This window comes from Peromyscus maniculatus, chromosome 14, assembly GCF_049852395.1.
Source record: "Peromyscus maniculatus bairdii isolate BWxNUB_F1_BW_parent chromosome 14, HU_Pman_BW_mat_3.1, whole genome shotgun sequence".
Taxonomy (NCBI): Eukaryota; Metazoa; Chordata; class Mammalia; order Rodentia; family Cricetidae; genus Peromyscus; species Peromyscus maniculatus.
In genome coordinates this window covers 11,531,719-11,544,993 of record NC_134865.1, presented here as the reverse complement: position 1 = coordinate 11,544,993, position 13,275 = coordinate 11,531,719, and the positions used below count along the sequence as shown (strand labels likewise).

General features: G+C 42.8%; 1 protein-coding gene across 1 annotated transcript; it reads left to right on the top strand.

Moving 5' to 3' along the window:
• Positions 1–1,284: 1,284 nt before the first annotated feature.
• Pnn (pinin, desmosome associated protein) lies at positions 1,285–10,649 on the top strand. Its single transcript, XM_006988949.4, has 9 exons — positions 1,285–2,420; positions 3,101–3,172; positions 3,889–3,957; positions 4,441–4,513; positions 4,617–4,711; positions 4,822–4,897; positions 7,080–7,235; positions 7,314–7,452; positions 8,233–10,649. The coding sequence occupies exons 1-9, from the start codon at positions 2,308–2,310 to the stop codon at positions 9,600–9,602; spliced, it is 2,163 nt and encodes a 720-aa protein (XP_006989011.1). The 5' UTR covers positions 1,285–2,307; the 3' UTR covers positions 9,603–10,649.
• The last annotated feature ends 2,626 nt before the right edge of the window (positions 10,650–13,275 follow it).

Here is a 13,275-nt window from a genome sequence, read left to right as displayed (position 1 = left end):
GATCCACCAGTCACAATACTAAGTAGGGTTCTGATAAGATAATTTAACCAACACCCTATGTTAGAAACATGGACATGTGTTGTGTCTTTCCATACTGTTAGAGTTTATTTGGCTGATGAGATGACTCAGGCACCTGCCACCAAGCCTAACAAGCTGAATCCCAAATCCCATATGGTGAAGAAGAAAACTGACTCCAGTGAATTGTCCTCTGTGTATACACACATAATACGAACACATTGAAAGTAAATTAAAAATAAATGTAATAAAAATTTAAAAATAATTAATAGAATAATGAATTTACTAGCCATATCATTTCATTGGCTGCATTTTGCCAACAAAATTATTTTGCTTGATAGCTGGCCTTTGGCAAACATGGGTTCTTAATTACCCTTACCTCTTAAATCACATACTACATATCACACCGTATATATACATATATACATATATGTATATATACATATGTATACGTGTGTGTATGTATATATAAAGTTCCATCCTAATTAGTCCTAATCAGTAAAAACCAGGAGTCAGATGTTACAGTGAAAGCTGAAAGATCAGAGAAGCAAAGGAACAGCCGCAGTCACTTCTTAACTCTCTAGATCCTCTGACTGAGCGGGAAGCCCCAGGTCCTGTCTCCACCCACCTTATATTCCTGTCTCTATCTCCCTAGTGCTGGGATTAAAGGCTTGAGCCTCCCATGTGCTGGGATCAAAGGTATGATCCTCCCAAGTGCTGGGATTAAAGGTGTGAGCCATCACCTCATGGCTTTGTTTCTATTCTAGATTGGTTCAATCTTGTATAATCCAGGGCAGTCTTGATCTTCTTCCTTCCTCCTCCCAAGTGCTGGGATTAAAGGTGTGTGCCACCAATGCCTGGCCCCTATGGCTAATTAGTAGCTAGCTCTGCCCTCTGATCTCCAGGCAGGTTTTACATGTCAGAACACAAAACATTATACAACACACACACACAAGTATATAAGACACACACATATACATATATATGTATGTGTGTGTATGTACATATATACATTCTGCCTCCTGAGTGCTGAGATTAAAGGCTTGCACCACTACCACCTGGCTGTTTTGTTTTGTTTTGTTTGAGGCAGGGTTTCTTCTGTATATCCCCGGCTGTCCGTTTTGTAGATCACAGGTGCTGTAACATTTACTTATTTAATAAAGATAGTGAAATTCTTCTTTGCCTATCCAGTTATGGGCCTCCACATTAATAGCATACAATGTAAGACCAAATTACTGTTACTAAAAACAAAAACTCATTCTTTTTCAGGAAGCAAGCCTCTGAGGATTTGACTTCTGGGTAACATTTTCTGAACTACAACTTGTACATCTATTCTGGATCAGAACTAGTTCCAATGTTGACAGTGCAGAGAGGTCAGAGTGGAATCTGGTAAACACAGACACACAAATACTGGCCAGACTACTTCCCCAGACCCTCTGTTAGATTAGCCGGCTTTAGATCAGGTGAAGACTGTCAGCCTTTCTTGGGGGGGGTCACATCACCTCTCAATATAGATCTGACTTGACCTGCTTGACCTAGGGAAACCGAAGCCTCAATGTCCTCCTTATCATTAATAACCATTTTATCCAAGTTTCTAGTTTTTGACGACTAAGGCATGCAAAGCGATTCGCAGCGCCCGCGACCATTATTAGCTGTTAGGATGAAGACTGGTCGTGGTGGTGGCGGCGGCGGTTCTTTGCTTTGCCTTCAAGTTCCCTTTAAGGGAAGGCAGCCAGGGCCTTCCCCGCATTCTGGGCATGCGCAACAACCAGCCCCCGCCATGCCCTGTGCTCATTGAAGCTCTGGTGGAGGGAAAAGAGGGAAGGTAGAGCCGCTTGCCGTCCCACGGGCGTTAGGAGATGTTTTAAAAAAATCACGACAAAGTCGGCGGTATCGCAAACTCAAGGCGCTGCCTTCCGGGACGCGCGAGCCGGGACGGGGAAGTGGGGAGGTCGAGCCCACCGGCCTAATCCCTCCCCGCTCTGCGCAAGCAGCGGAGCGCCACCGCCCCGCAAGGCGCCCTGCCGGCTTCTCATTGGTCGGGAGTCACGGAGCGGCCAGCTCCTTCCCCTTCCGGTCCCTGGGTGGTTGCGGCCGCCCGCCCAAGCCCGCCGGTCATTGGCTGGGGCGGGCTGTCAATCCTTCCGCGTCTGGCGGCGGGCCCGCCCAAGCCCGCCGGTCATTGGCTGGGGCGGGCTGTCAATCCTTCCGCGTCTGGCGGCGGGCGCGGCGCGGTGCGGCGCGGCGCTGCGCGGCCTGTCGAGCAGTCGCGGAGCCCGCTGCAGAGAGAAGATGGCGGTCGCGGTGAGAACTTTGCAGGAGCAGCTGGAGAAGGCCAAAGAGAGCCTCAAGAACGTAGACGAGAATATCCGCAAGCTCACCGGCCGGGACCCAAATGATGTGAGGTGAGCACGGAACCTGCGAGGTCGGCGAGGCACGCCTCGGGGCAGGCCGGGCCCAGCGGGGCGAGAGGGCAGCCGGCCGGTTTGCGGGTCGAGAGGCCTCTTTTCCCGGGCAGCGGCCGAGCACGCTTCTCGGTTAGGTCGTGTGGGGCGGGGGGAGACGCCGTCCCTGCGCCCCAGGGCGCTGGGCGCAAGCGCTTGCCCGAGGGAGAGCGAGCCTGGCCGCGCCGCATGGCTTCCGCACCCGTGCGAAGGAGGCCGAGGCCACGGCTTCCCGCCCTTGGCGCTGCAGGCCCGGAACTGCAGTACAAAGCCCGTTTCCACCCCGGCAGCCCCTCCAGCCCCGGCCCAACCCCGAGACCCTCCGGGGACGCGGGGTGGCCGCCTCTCTCCCTGCTCTGGCCTCGGTGTCCCCCTCCTCCCTTGGGGCTGGCAGATAGGAGCTAATCCAGCCTTATTAGTGTGTAGAGGTTCGGAGGAAATGTTGTTTTCCGAAATACTGGTCTTGGGGAAGCAAGGGGGAGGAATGTAAATTTCCCGTTTCAAAGACGTGCATCTGAAACCGTCATTTTAGAATTATTTGTGTTCAGTTTTCCTTGGGGTGCACCACACCTGTGGAAGTATATGATGCCCTTGCATATGTCTACGTAGGACTTTGGCACTGATTATAAATCTTTTTATAGGCCCATCCAAGCCAGATTGCTGGCCCTTTCTGGTCCTGGTGGAGGTAGAGGACGTGGTAGTTTATTGCTAAGGTAAGGTCTCTGATATATGTTACCTAATGCTAAAATTTATAAACTTAAAGGAATTGAGCCGCGTGGTGGCGGCGGCGGCGCAAGCCTTTAATCCCAGCACTCAGGAGGCAGAGGCAGGCGGATCTCTGAATTCGAGGCCAGCGTGGTCTACAGAGCCAGATCCAGGACAGGCACCAAAATTAAACAGAGAAAACCTGTCTCAAAAACACAAACCAAACCAAAACAAAGAATTATCAGGAGCTGGGGGAGGGGGGTGGCGCATAACTTGAGTCCCAGTACTCAGGAGGCAGAGGCAGGTGGGTGGATCTGTGTGAGTTTGAGGCCAGCCTGGTCTAAAAATCGAGTTCCAGGACAGCCAGGACTGTTAAACTTTGAAACCTTGTCTTTCGGGGTGGGGTGAGGGATCAGATTGAACCTGTTAGGTTTCTAATAAGTGTATTGCAGAAGTAGAGGTTGAAGATTGTTAATTAGAACAGTTTTCTATAAGCTTAATTGTGTTTTTAAGTACTGTAAATGCTTTTTGACATCTGAGACTATAATTGGTGGTAGAGTGTTGCTTTGCAATCCCAGAATGGAAGAAGGCAACTTTTTCCTGTGAATGTTCACTTAAGTTCACTTTGGGAATGTTTTTATTTTTTATGAAGTCAATTAAATTCTTTCACCAACATTAAGTATCATTTTATCTCAAGCTTTCTGTTGGATTTTTTTAATTGCAGGCGTGGATTCTCAGATAGTGGAGGAGGACCCCCAGCCAAACAGAGAGACCTGGAAGGGGCAGTCAGTAGGTAAGTTTTCAGAAGACTTCTGAAGCATCGACAGTACATGCCTTGTTTTCTGGGACGCTACAGATATTTCTGCATCTATATTAGGATATAGTGGCTTCTCCCTGGAGTCCTTTGGTGTCTGAACTGGGCTAGCCAGTGTCTTAGAAAAGTCAGTAAGATTTTTAGAAAAGTCAGTAAGATTGGAAGAAGTAACACTTTGTTTTATAATTTGAAACTCATTGTGAGAAATGTGGGTAGAGTTTGGTAGAGTTTGGTTTGAGCATTTTGCTCCCACCCCCCAGCTGAGGACCGAACCCAGGGGCCTTGTGCTTGCTCTACCACTGAGCTAAATCCCCAACCCCCCCCCCCTTTTTTTTTTTTTTTTCCACTTAAAAAAAAAGGTAAATGAGATGTAAAGACTGTGGCTTCTGGAGATAAACTGTCTGTCCTTGGTTATTAGGCGCTTGATTCTGCAACAGTCATTTATATTTTTTCCTGTGATAGGCTGGGTGGAGAGCGGCGGACAAGAAGAGAATCACGCCAGGAAAGCGACCCGGAAGATGATGATGTTAAAAAGGTATTGAAATGAAATATTAGGGGATGGACAGGATTCTTGGTGTGTTTTAGAAAACATGTTACCCATGTGCAGGCAGTCACCCATACTTCCTTTTCTCTTGTAGCCAGCACTCCAGTCTTCTGTTGTAGCTACCTCCAAAGAGCGCACTCGCAGAGACCTTATCCAGGATCAAAATATGGATGAAAAGGGAAAGCAAAGGTATCTGCAGACATGTCAGATAATAGAGTTTTAAGCCTAGAGGATCTCTTAGAAAATGTCGGGTTTGGTATAGATCCTGCAGACATTGATTTTATTTTGTTGCTTTTTAGGAACCGGCGAATATTTGGCTTGTTGATGGGCACCCTTCAAAAATTTAAACAAGAATCTACTGTTGCGACTGAAAGGGTATTGGTGCAATTTTTGTCTTGCCTCATTTTCTCATTAACAAATAGGGGACTAATGTTTCTAAAAAGAGCTTGAAAGTTCTCTTTGTTTTTGTGGTAATGGCTTTTGCTGTGAAGCTCTGGCTAAGCTGATATTCACCCTGTCACTAAGAATGACTTTGGAGCCGGGCGGTGGTGGCACATGCCTTTAATTCCAGCACTTGGGAGGCAGAGGCAGGTGGATCTCTGTGAGTTCAAGGCCAGCCTGGGCTACGGAGTGAGTTCTAGGATAGGTTTCAAAGCTACACAGGAACCCTGTCTCCAAAAACCAAAAAAAAAAAAAAAAAAAAAAAAAAGACCTTGCTGTTACATATGTCTGTGCACGGTGTGTGTACAGTGCCTGTGGAGGCAAGAAAGAGGGTGTTGGGTCCTCTGGGGCTGGCATCACAGGTCTGTGAGCTGCCCTGTGGGTGTTTGGAATCAAACACAGGTCCTCTGGAAGAACATCTGGTGGTTATTTTTTTGTTTTTGTTTTTGAGACATTGTCTTATGTAGTCTAGGCCAGTCTTAACTCTTAAAGATTTTCTGTTGCATTTATTTTATTATGTATGTGCATGTGGGCACATGTATTCCATGTTGTCCTGTGAAAGAACAGGAAAACTTGCTTGTAGACCCAGAGGATTAGCTTCAGTTGTCAGCAAGTACCTTTATCCGCTAGTCCATTTCGCCTGACCCCAGTTTTGAACTCTTAATCCACCTATATTAGTGAGGACTAGAATTATGGGCCTGTAACACTGTGTCCAGCTTTAAAGCTCTTTAAAGATTCATAGTCAGAACCTGTCTCAAAATCTAGTCCTGGGGAGAGTGGCTCAGTTGGTAGAGTCCTTGCCTGGGATAATTAAGGCCCTAAGTTCAATTCCCAGTACAACCCTGGCCCTCCCACCACCACCCCTAAAAAGGAAGAGATCTTCTTTAAAGACCACAGCAATACAAAGTAAAATCTAAGGAAACACTTAAAACCTTCAGAAATTGTTCTATTTTCAGCTGACTTTTTTTTTTTTCTTTAATGTTTTTTGTATTGATATAAAGAGCCTGAATTTGTAACTATTGAGAGCATGGGTTCTGGCCTAAGCTACAACAGTCTCATTGTGTGGTCTTAGGTAAATCCTAATTTGGTATCAAGTTTGGTTGGGGGGGGGGGTGTATGTTTTAGTTACATTTATTTATGTGGTAGCACATGTATAGTGAGTGAGGTCAGATAACAACTTTTGGGAATTGATTCTCTCTCTCCAAGATGTGGGTGTGGGAGATTAAACTCAGGTTATCAGGCTTTGATGGCATTCACCTTTACCTGTTGAGCTATCTTACCGGCTCTAGGGCTCAGATTTTCCTTCAAACAAAGGGGTTTGGGTTTTAGTATTTGGTTCTGTTATTTTTGTCTTTTTGGAATAGGGTCTCATATAATCCAGGCTGGCTTTGAACTACCTTGTAGCTGAGAATGTCCACGAGCAGTTGGTCTTCCTGCCTCCCACACCCACGTTAGAATTACAGTCATTAAGTCACCAGGACTGGCTCAAGGGTTGTAGTTGAGTCTTATTACACACTCAAAGGCAATCCTTACCACTCTAGAAGCAAAAGGCTGTCCTCTACAGTTTATTTTGTTTTGGCTTCTATAAATTCTTACTTGGTACAGCTATAGATTTGTGTCTCTGGAACTGATGTTAATGCTTTTGCAGGAAAACTAATAGGGAGAGAGGGACATTGTAGATGCCACCACACACCTGTGGAGGTAATCATACATACCCTCAACATGTGCTCTGAGAATGGAACTCAGTTGCTCAGGTTTGGCAGCAAGTGCCCTTATCCAGTGAGCTATCTTGTAGACCCAAGTTAAGTTATATTAAAGAAACTTTAATGATGCAATAGAATGGTTAATGTTCTGTAACTAGTGACTTTCAAATTTAGATATTTATGGGGAAAGGCCTTAGTCCCTGTTTCCTGAAATTGTCAGTTACAATCAGAACCAAATACTGAGTTCAAATTACTAATACCTGAAAGTGTGATACAGAAAAAAGTGTGTAAGTAAATTTTTGTGGTAAAATTGTAAGGCTTAGGTAATCAAGATGTGTGGTGTTTTTATTGTAATTGAACTAAAACTTAAATCTTGATTATCTTGTATACTAAATCGGGTTATTTATTTTTAGCAAAAGAGACGCCAAGAAATTGAACAAAAACTTGAAGTTCAGGCTGAAGAAGAAAGAAAGCAGGTTGAAAATGAGAGGAGAGAACTATTTGAGGAGAGACGTGCTAAACAGACAGAACTGCGCCTTCTGGAACAGAAGGTTGAGCTTGCGCAGCTGGTGAGCAGTGGTTTCTAAGTCCTAAATGAGATGATCCTTCATGTTTACAGGGCACTGACCTTTCTACTTTTTCTTCAGCAAGAAGAATGGAATGAGCATAATGCCAAGATAATTAAGTATATAAGAACTAAGACAAAGCCCCATTTGTTCTATATTCCTGGAAGAATGTGTCCAGCTACTCAAAAGCTAATAGAAGAGTCACAGAGAAAAATGAATGGTAAGTACATGAAGTCCATTGAAGCTTTATCAATGGTAAAACCATACATTCGCATATGCCCATTTCTTAGGAATGATTTAATAGTTCAGTTTTGGGTTGTTTTGCTGTTTTATAATATTCTGAAATTGATAGTGGGGTTAGGGTTCAGGAATATTTTCTACATAGTTGAGTTTAACCTCAAACTCATTTTGTGGTGGTGATTATATGTATAAAGACTTTGTATGTCTTATACAAAGATTACTTTGTGCTTAAAAATCTTAGCAGACACAGAAGAATGCTAAGGCAATTAGGCAAAATAAAAGTTCATATTAGGTATTCACATGGCGGGCTAGATACTGGTAGGCTGGTAATTGGGCATTTTGTTGTGCCTGAGACCAGGAAAGTTACCTAGAATGGTGGTTCTGCTTTAAAGAGGTTTTGTTAATCTTCTTTTGGCATGAAGTTGAGCAGCAAAGGTGTCCAGGTTTGCAGGAGTATAATTCCTTGGTCTGTAGGTGTCCTGTGACTGTCAGTTTGGAATACATTTACCCTAATCAGTATTGTCATCTCTTTAGGAAAACATTCAGGGACTGGTAGTTCAGCTATAGAGTGCTTGTCTAGCTTGCATAAGATCCCTGAGTTCACTTCCCAACACTGTCCCACCCCAAAAAAACAAAAACTAGAGATATCATAAAAAGACTCTTAAATGACAGTGACAATTTGTGACCTGGTATAAAGTTGCTACTTTTTTTTATTTTCTTAACTACCATAAATTGTACACATGTAATTTTTATTGTTTAGCTTTATTTGAAGGTAGACGCATCGAATTTGCAGAACAAATAAATAAAATGGAGGCTAGGCCTAGAAGACAATCAATGAAGGAAAAAGAGCATCAGGTGGTGCGTAATGAAGAACAGAAGGCGGAACAAGAAGAGGGTAAGGTGGCTCAGCGAGAGGAAGAGTTGGAGGAGACAGGTAATCAGCACAATGATGTAGAAGTAGAGGAGGCAGGAGAGGAAGAGGAGAAGGAAGCAGGTGTAGTTCATAGTGATGCAGAGAAAGAACAGGAGGAGGAGGAACACAAGCAGGAAATGGAGGCTAAGATGGAGGAGGAAACTGAGGTAAGAGAAGGTGAGAAGCAACAGGATAGTCAGCCAGAAGAAGTTATGGATGTGTTAGAGATGGTTGAAAGTGTCAAAAACGTAATTGCTGAGCAGGAAGTAATGGAAACTAATCAAGTTGAAAGTATAGAGCCTTCAGAAAATGAAACTAGCAAAGAATTGGAGCCAGAGATGGAATTTGATGTTGAGCCAGATAAAGAAAGTAAGTCTCTTTCTCCTGGAAAAGAGAATATTAATTCTCTGGAAGTGGAAAAGGAGTCTGAGGAAAAAGAAGATAAAGAACCTGAGCCCCAGCCTGAGCCTATGGCTCAGCCTCAACCCCCGCCTCAGCCCCTGCCCCAGAGCCAGCCCCACTCTCAGCCCCAACCTGTACTCCAGTCCCAGCTTCTCGCTCAGCCTGAGACTGTGCCGTTAGCAGCAGTTTTGCAGCCTCCACCTCAGGTTGTTCAGGAGCAAGGGAATCTACTACCTGAGCGGAAGGAGTTTCCTCTAGAGTCTGTAAAACTCCCTGACGTGCCTGTAGAGCCAGTGTTGGCAGTACACTCAGAGAACAAAAGTAAGAACAAAACTAGGAGCAGAAGCAGAGGTCGAGCGAGGAATAAGACGAGCAAGAGTAGAAGTCGCAGCAGTAGCAGCAGTAGTTCCAGCAGCAGCTCGAGCAGCAGCAGCAGCGGGAGCAGCTCCAGCAGTGGCAGCAGTAGTAGTCGCAGCAGCTCCAGTAGCAGCTCGAGCAGCAGTGGGAGCAGCAGCAGAGACAGCAGCAGCAGCACTAGCAGCAGTAGTGAGAGTAGGAGTCGGAGCAGGGGCCGAGGACATAACCGAGATAGAAAGCACAGGAGGAGCGTGGACCGGAAGCGAAGGGATACTGCAGGACTAGAAAGAAGTCACAAATCTTCCAAAGGTGGTAGTAGTAGAGATACAAAAGGATCAAAGGATAAGAATTCCCGATCTGACAGAAAAAGGTCTATATCAGAGAGTAGTCGATCAGGCAAAAGATCTTCAAGAAGTGAAAGAGACCGAAAATCAGACAGGAAAGACAAAAGGCGTTAATGGAAGAAGCCAGGCTTTCTTAGCCTATTTGCAGCAGAAGATTTGATGAGTAAAAGGATTACCTTGTAAGGAGGATGCTGCCTTAAGAATTGCATGTTGTAAAAATTCTTTTTGGAAAATACAGACTGTTTGTTTACCAGACATTCTTGTACTTTTTGCATAATTTTGTAAGAGTTATTTATCAAAATTATGTGAGGTTCCAAAATATGTAAAAATAATAATAATAAAAAAAGATTAACATCCCTTGTCATCTTTTTTAAATACCCTATTACTCTTCAGTCAAAATCTGTATATTTTAATAGGTAAATCTTTAAATTGTTCCTTTATGTTCTGTACCATACATTGCTTTTGTAGAAATAAATGTGCATCTTTCATTATTTTTGGGATGTCCTTGTTAACACTTGTATAATAAATATCTTTATATCATTTTCAGTTTTTGTCACAAGATACTGAACATGATTAGAATGTTTTTGAAAGTTTCATCACTTGGATTTGCCTGAAAACAGTTATTTTGAGTTACCAGGTCTTTACAGCTTTGACAGGAAATAGTTCTTTTAAAACATTTAATTATTTCCTATCTTATAATTTTAATCTAAGCATTTTCCTGTTTTTCATTTAAACCATTCAGTTGGTAGATAACTTAAACAGTATAATTTGGTTGTCATTTCATGATTATGGGAACATCATTTTTTTGTCCTCATAGCTACTTGTGTGATAACAACATAGTGTATAAATCTGTTATAGTTATCACCTCCTGGGTGGTGGGGGGGTAAAAGTATCTTCTAAGCTTGGTTTTTGAAGTTGTGGTCTTGTCTTTTCTGTTGGCTATAACTGAAATATGCCAATCTGTGTTTTCAAGAATTTTTGTTTGAGGAAGTATTGTATGGAAGTTTACACAATGAAGGAAGCTCATCTAGACTTGACTATGTAAACAAGATAACACACAAGTGTACCAAGTGATTATTAACTTTGTTTCTAAATTTGTATGGACTTGGAGTATCTGTTGCCCATTACTATATATGTGCAAATAAATGTGGCTTAGACTTGTGACTGTTTAAGATTAGTATTTGTATTAACGTTCTGATGCACATGAGAGCATTTCAGTGGCAGTGGCTATTTTTGAGTTGATATTTTAACATTGTAGCTGTAGCTTGACTTTAAATATTAGTATACCATCAACAAGTAAACAGTTTGCATGAAAAATGAACAAACATCTTCATTTAGTTTCTGTGTCTGCACAACCCACTTGTTAAAGCAAATGTGAAAAGAATTCTTTTTGAAAATCCTTTTCTTGGGTTAGATGAACAAAAGTCAAACTGTAGAACCACGTTCGTTCGTGAGCCTGTTTACACCAAGACCACCTTTACAACTCTATGCTCTTGATGACCTTGTGCCATGCAGTGGAACAAGTAAGGGAATGACTAGATTTAAAATGGCTGAGGAGAAAAAAAAAAAGCTTGGACTCTTTTCTTTTTTTTTCTTATGATTTATGTATTATGTATACTGTGTCCTGTCTGCATGTATGCCTGCATGCCAGAGAGAGGGCATCAGATCTCATTACAGATGGTTGTGAGCCACCATGTGGTTGCTGGGAATGGAACTCAGGACCTCTAGAATGCTCTTAACCTCTGAACCATCTCTCCAGACCTTGGCCTCTCTTTTTTTAAAGCACATAGATTTATTAAGGAAAGGTGAGAAGTGAGGGTGGGGAGAGCCTCCAAGGAAGAAGTACTTAATAACATTTTTTTACTTAGTTTTGTCTGTGGATATATGAGCTCATAACTTTTTTGATGGCATTAGCATATTATAAGTATTAAGTACTAATATTTTAAGTTACATGTATTTTCAACTGGAAGGCTTGTAATTTTTTTAAATTTGGTATTTTATTCACTGGTGTGTGTGTGTAATGGCTTTCTAAATTTAATTAAGGTTTCCTTTAAGAACAAAGGTATTGAAATGGCTCTCCCCAGTAGTCATTAACTGTGGATCCTTAGGGAGAAGGGGTTTGTGACCTCTGACTAAGAATTCAGAATTTTTATCTTTTGCATTTATTTACTCACACACACACACATTGTGAATTTTCCAGGACAGCCAGCTAGGACTACACAGAAAAACACTGTAGAAAATAATAATTGTGAATTCAGGGCTAATGAGATGGCCCAGCAATTAAAAATGCTTGCCAAATCTGTGCTTGATCTCTGGAACCGATGTCTTGCAAATGTACTTCTCTACTCATACATATATACACACAATAATGATAAATGTTTGCATTTTAATTGGCAGTCCATATCTTTTTTTATAGGCCTCATGTAACCCAGGTATTTTACCATGATGCCCAGTTTATGCAATATTGGGGATGGAACTCAGGGCTTCATGCATGCTAGGCAGGCACTCTGCCTATCATAAACTGCTTCCCCACAGAGGCTGGGGAGATGGCTCAGCAGGTAAGAGCACTGGTTGCTCTTCTAGAGTTTCTGGGTTCAATTCCTGACAATGACATAGTTAACCATCTAGAGTGGGATCTGATGCCTTCTAACAAAGTCATACATGTAGATAGAGCACTCATATACATACATAAATCTTAAAATAGGCCACTTACATAACCTTAACAGTATCCCACAGCCCTTCAGAGTAGAGAATATGAGCTACACACTAAAGCTCCCTTCAAATGCATGTTTGCCTGCTTCCGCTGTGTTCTTAAGGGCTTCTAATATAGCCATAGTATGTTCAAAGCTGCCTACCTTTGTGTTTCAGAGTGCAAATTATGTGATAATTGGGTCATCACTGAATTCTTTGTAGGTGAAATGACCTAGAAAGTGAACTAATAGAATTAAAGTCTCCTATGTATTCCTTATTTCCCTTTCCACTCAACCCAGAATCCATTGCATTTTCCTGATCTGTATTCCAGTGAACCTGAGTTAATTTTCCAGCACCCATGCCAGGCAGCTCCCAACTTCAAGGGATCTGACATCCTCTTCTGGTATCCTTAGACACCTGTGTACACAAACTAAATTTGTTTTTGTGTTGTTTTGTTTTTCATGACATGGTATTTCTGTGTACTTCTGTCTGTCCTGGAAATCCATCCGTAGAGTGGGCTGGGCTTGATCTCAAATTTGCCTGCTTCTGCCTCCTGAGTGCTGAGATCAAAGGTGTGCACCACCACTGCCTGGCTTCAAACATAAATTTTTTTAGAAGTCTAAAAAAGAATATCATTATAGAATGCCTTTTCGTTTTGTTTTTGTTTTTCGAGACAGGGTTTCTCTGTGTAGCTTTGCTCCTTTCCTGGAACTCGCTTTGGAGACCAGGCTGGCCTTGAACTCACAGAGATCCGCCTGCTTCTGCCTCCCGAGTGCTGGGATTAAAGGCGTGTGCCACTACCGCCGGGCTAGAATGTCTTTTAATAAGGCTACTTTTCTTAGCTTGTCTATCATTTTTGTCAACCCAAATTAATAAGAGCTTACCCAAATATTTTGCACAATTATCTTTTATTATTACGAAATTTTGATACTAGACTTGGAGGGTGCCATGTCAAGATGGTCTTATATAGCCCAGGCTGGCATTAGACTCAATTGTGGAGGCAAGGAAAACCTTGAAGTCCTGATCCTTTTTACATCCATCACCGAAGTGTTGGGTCTATAGGCCTGTATCATTATGCCTGACTTAGAAACAAGCC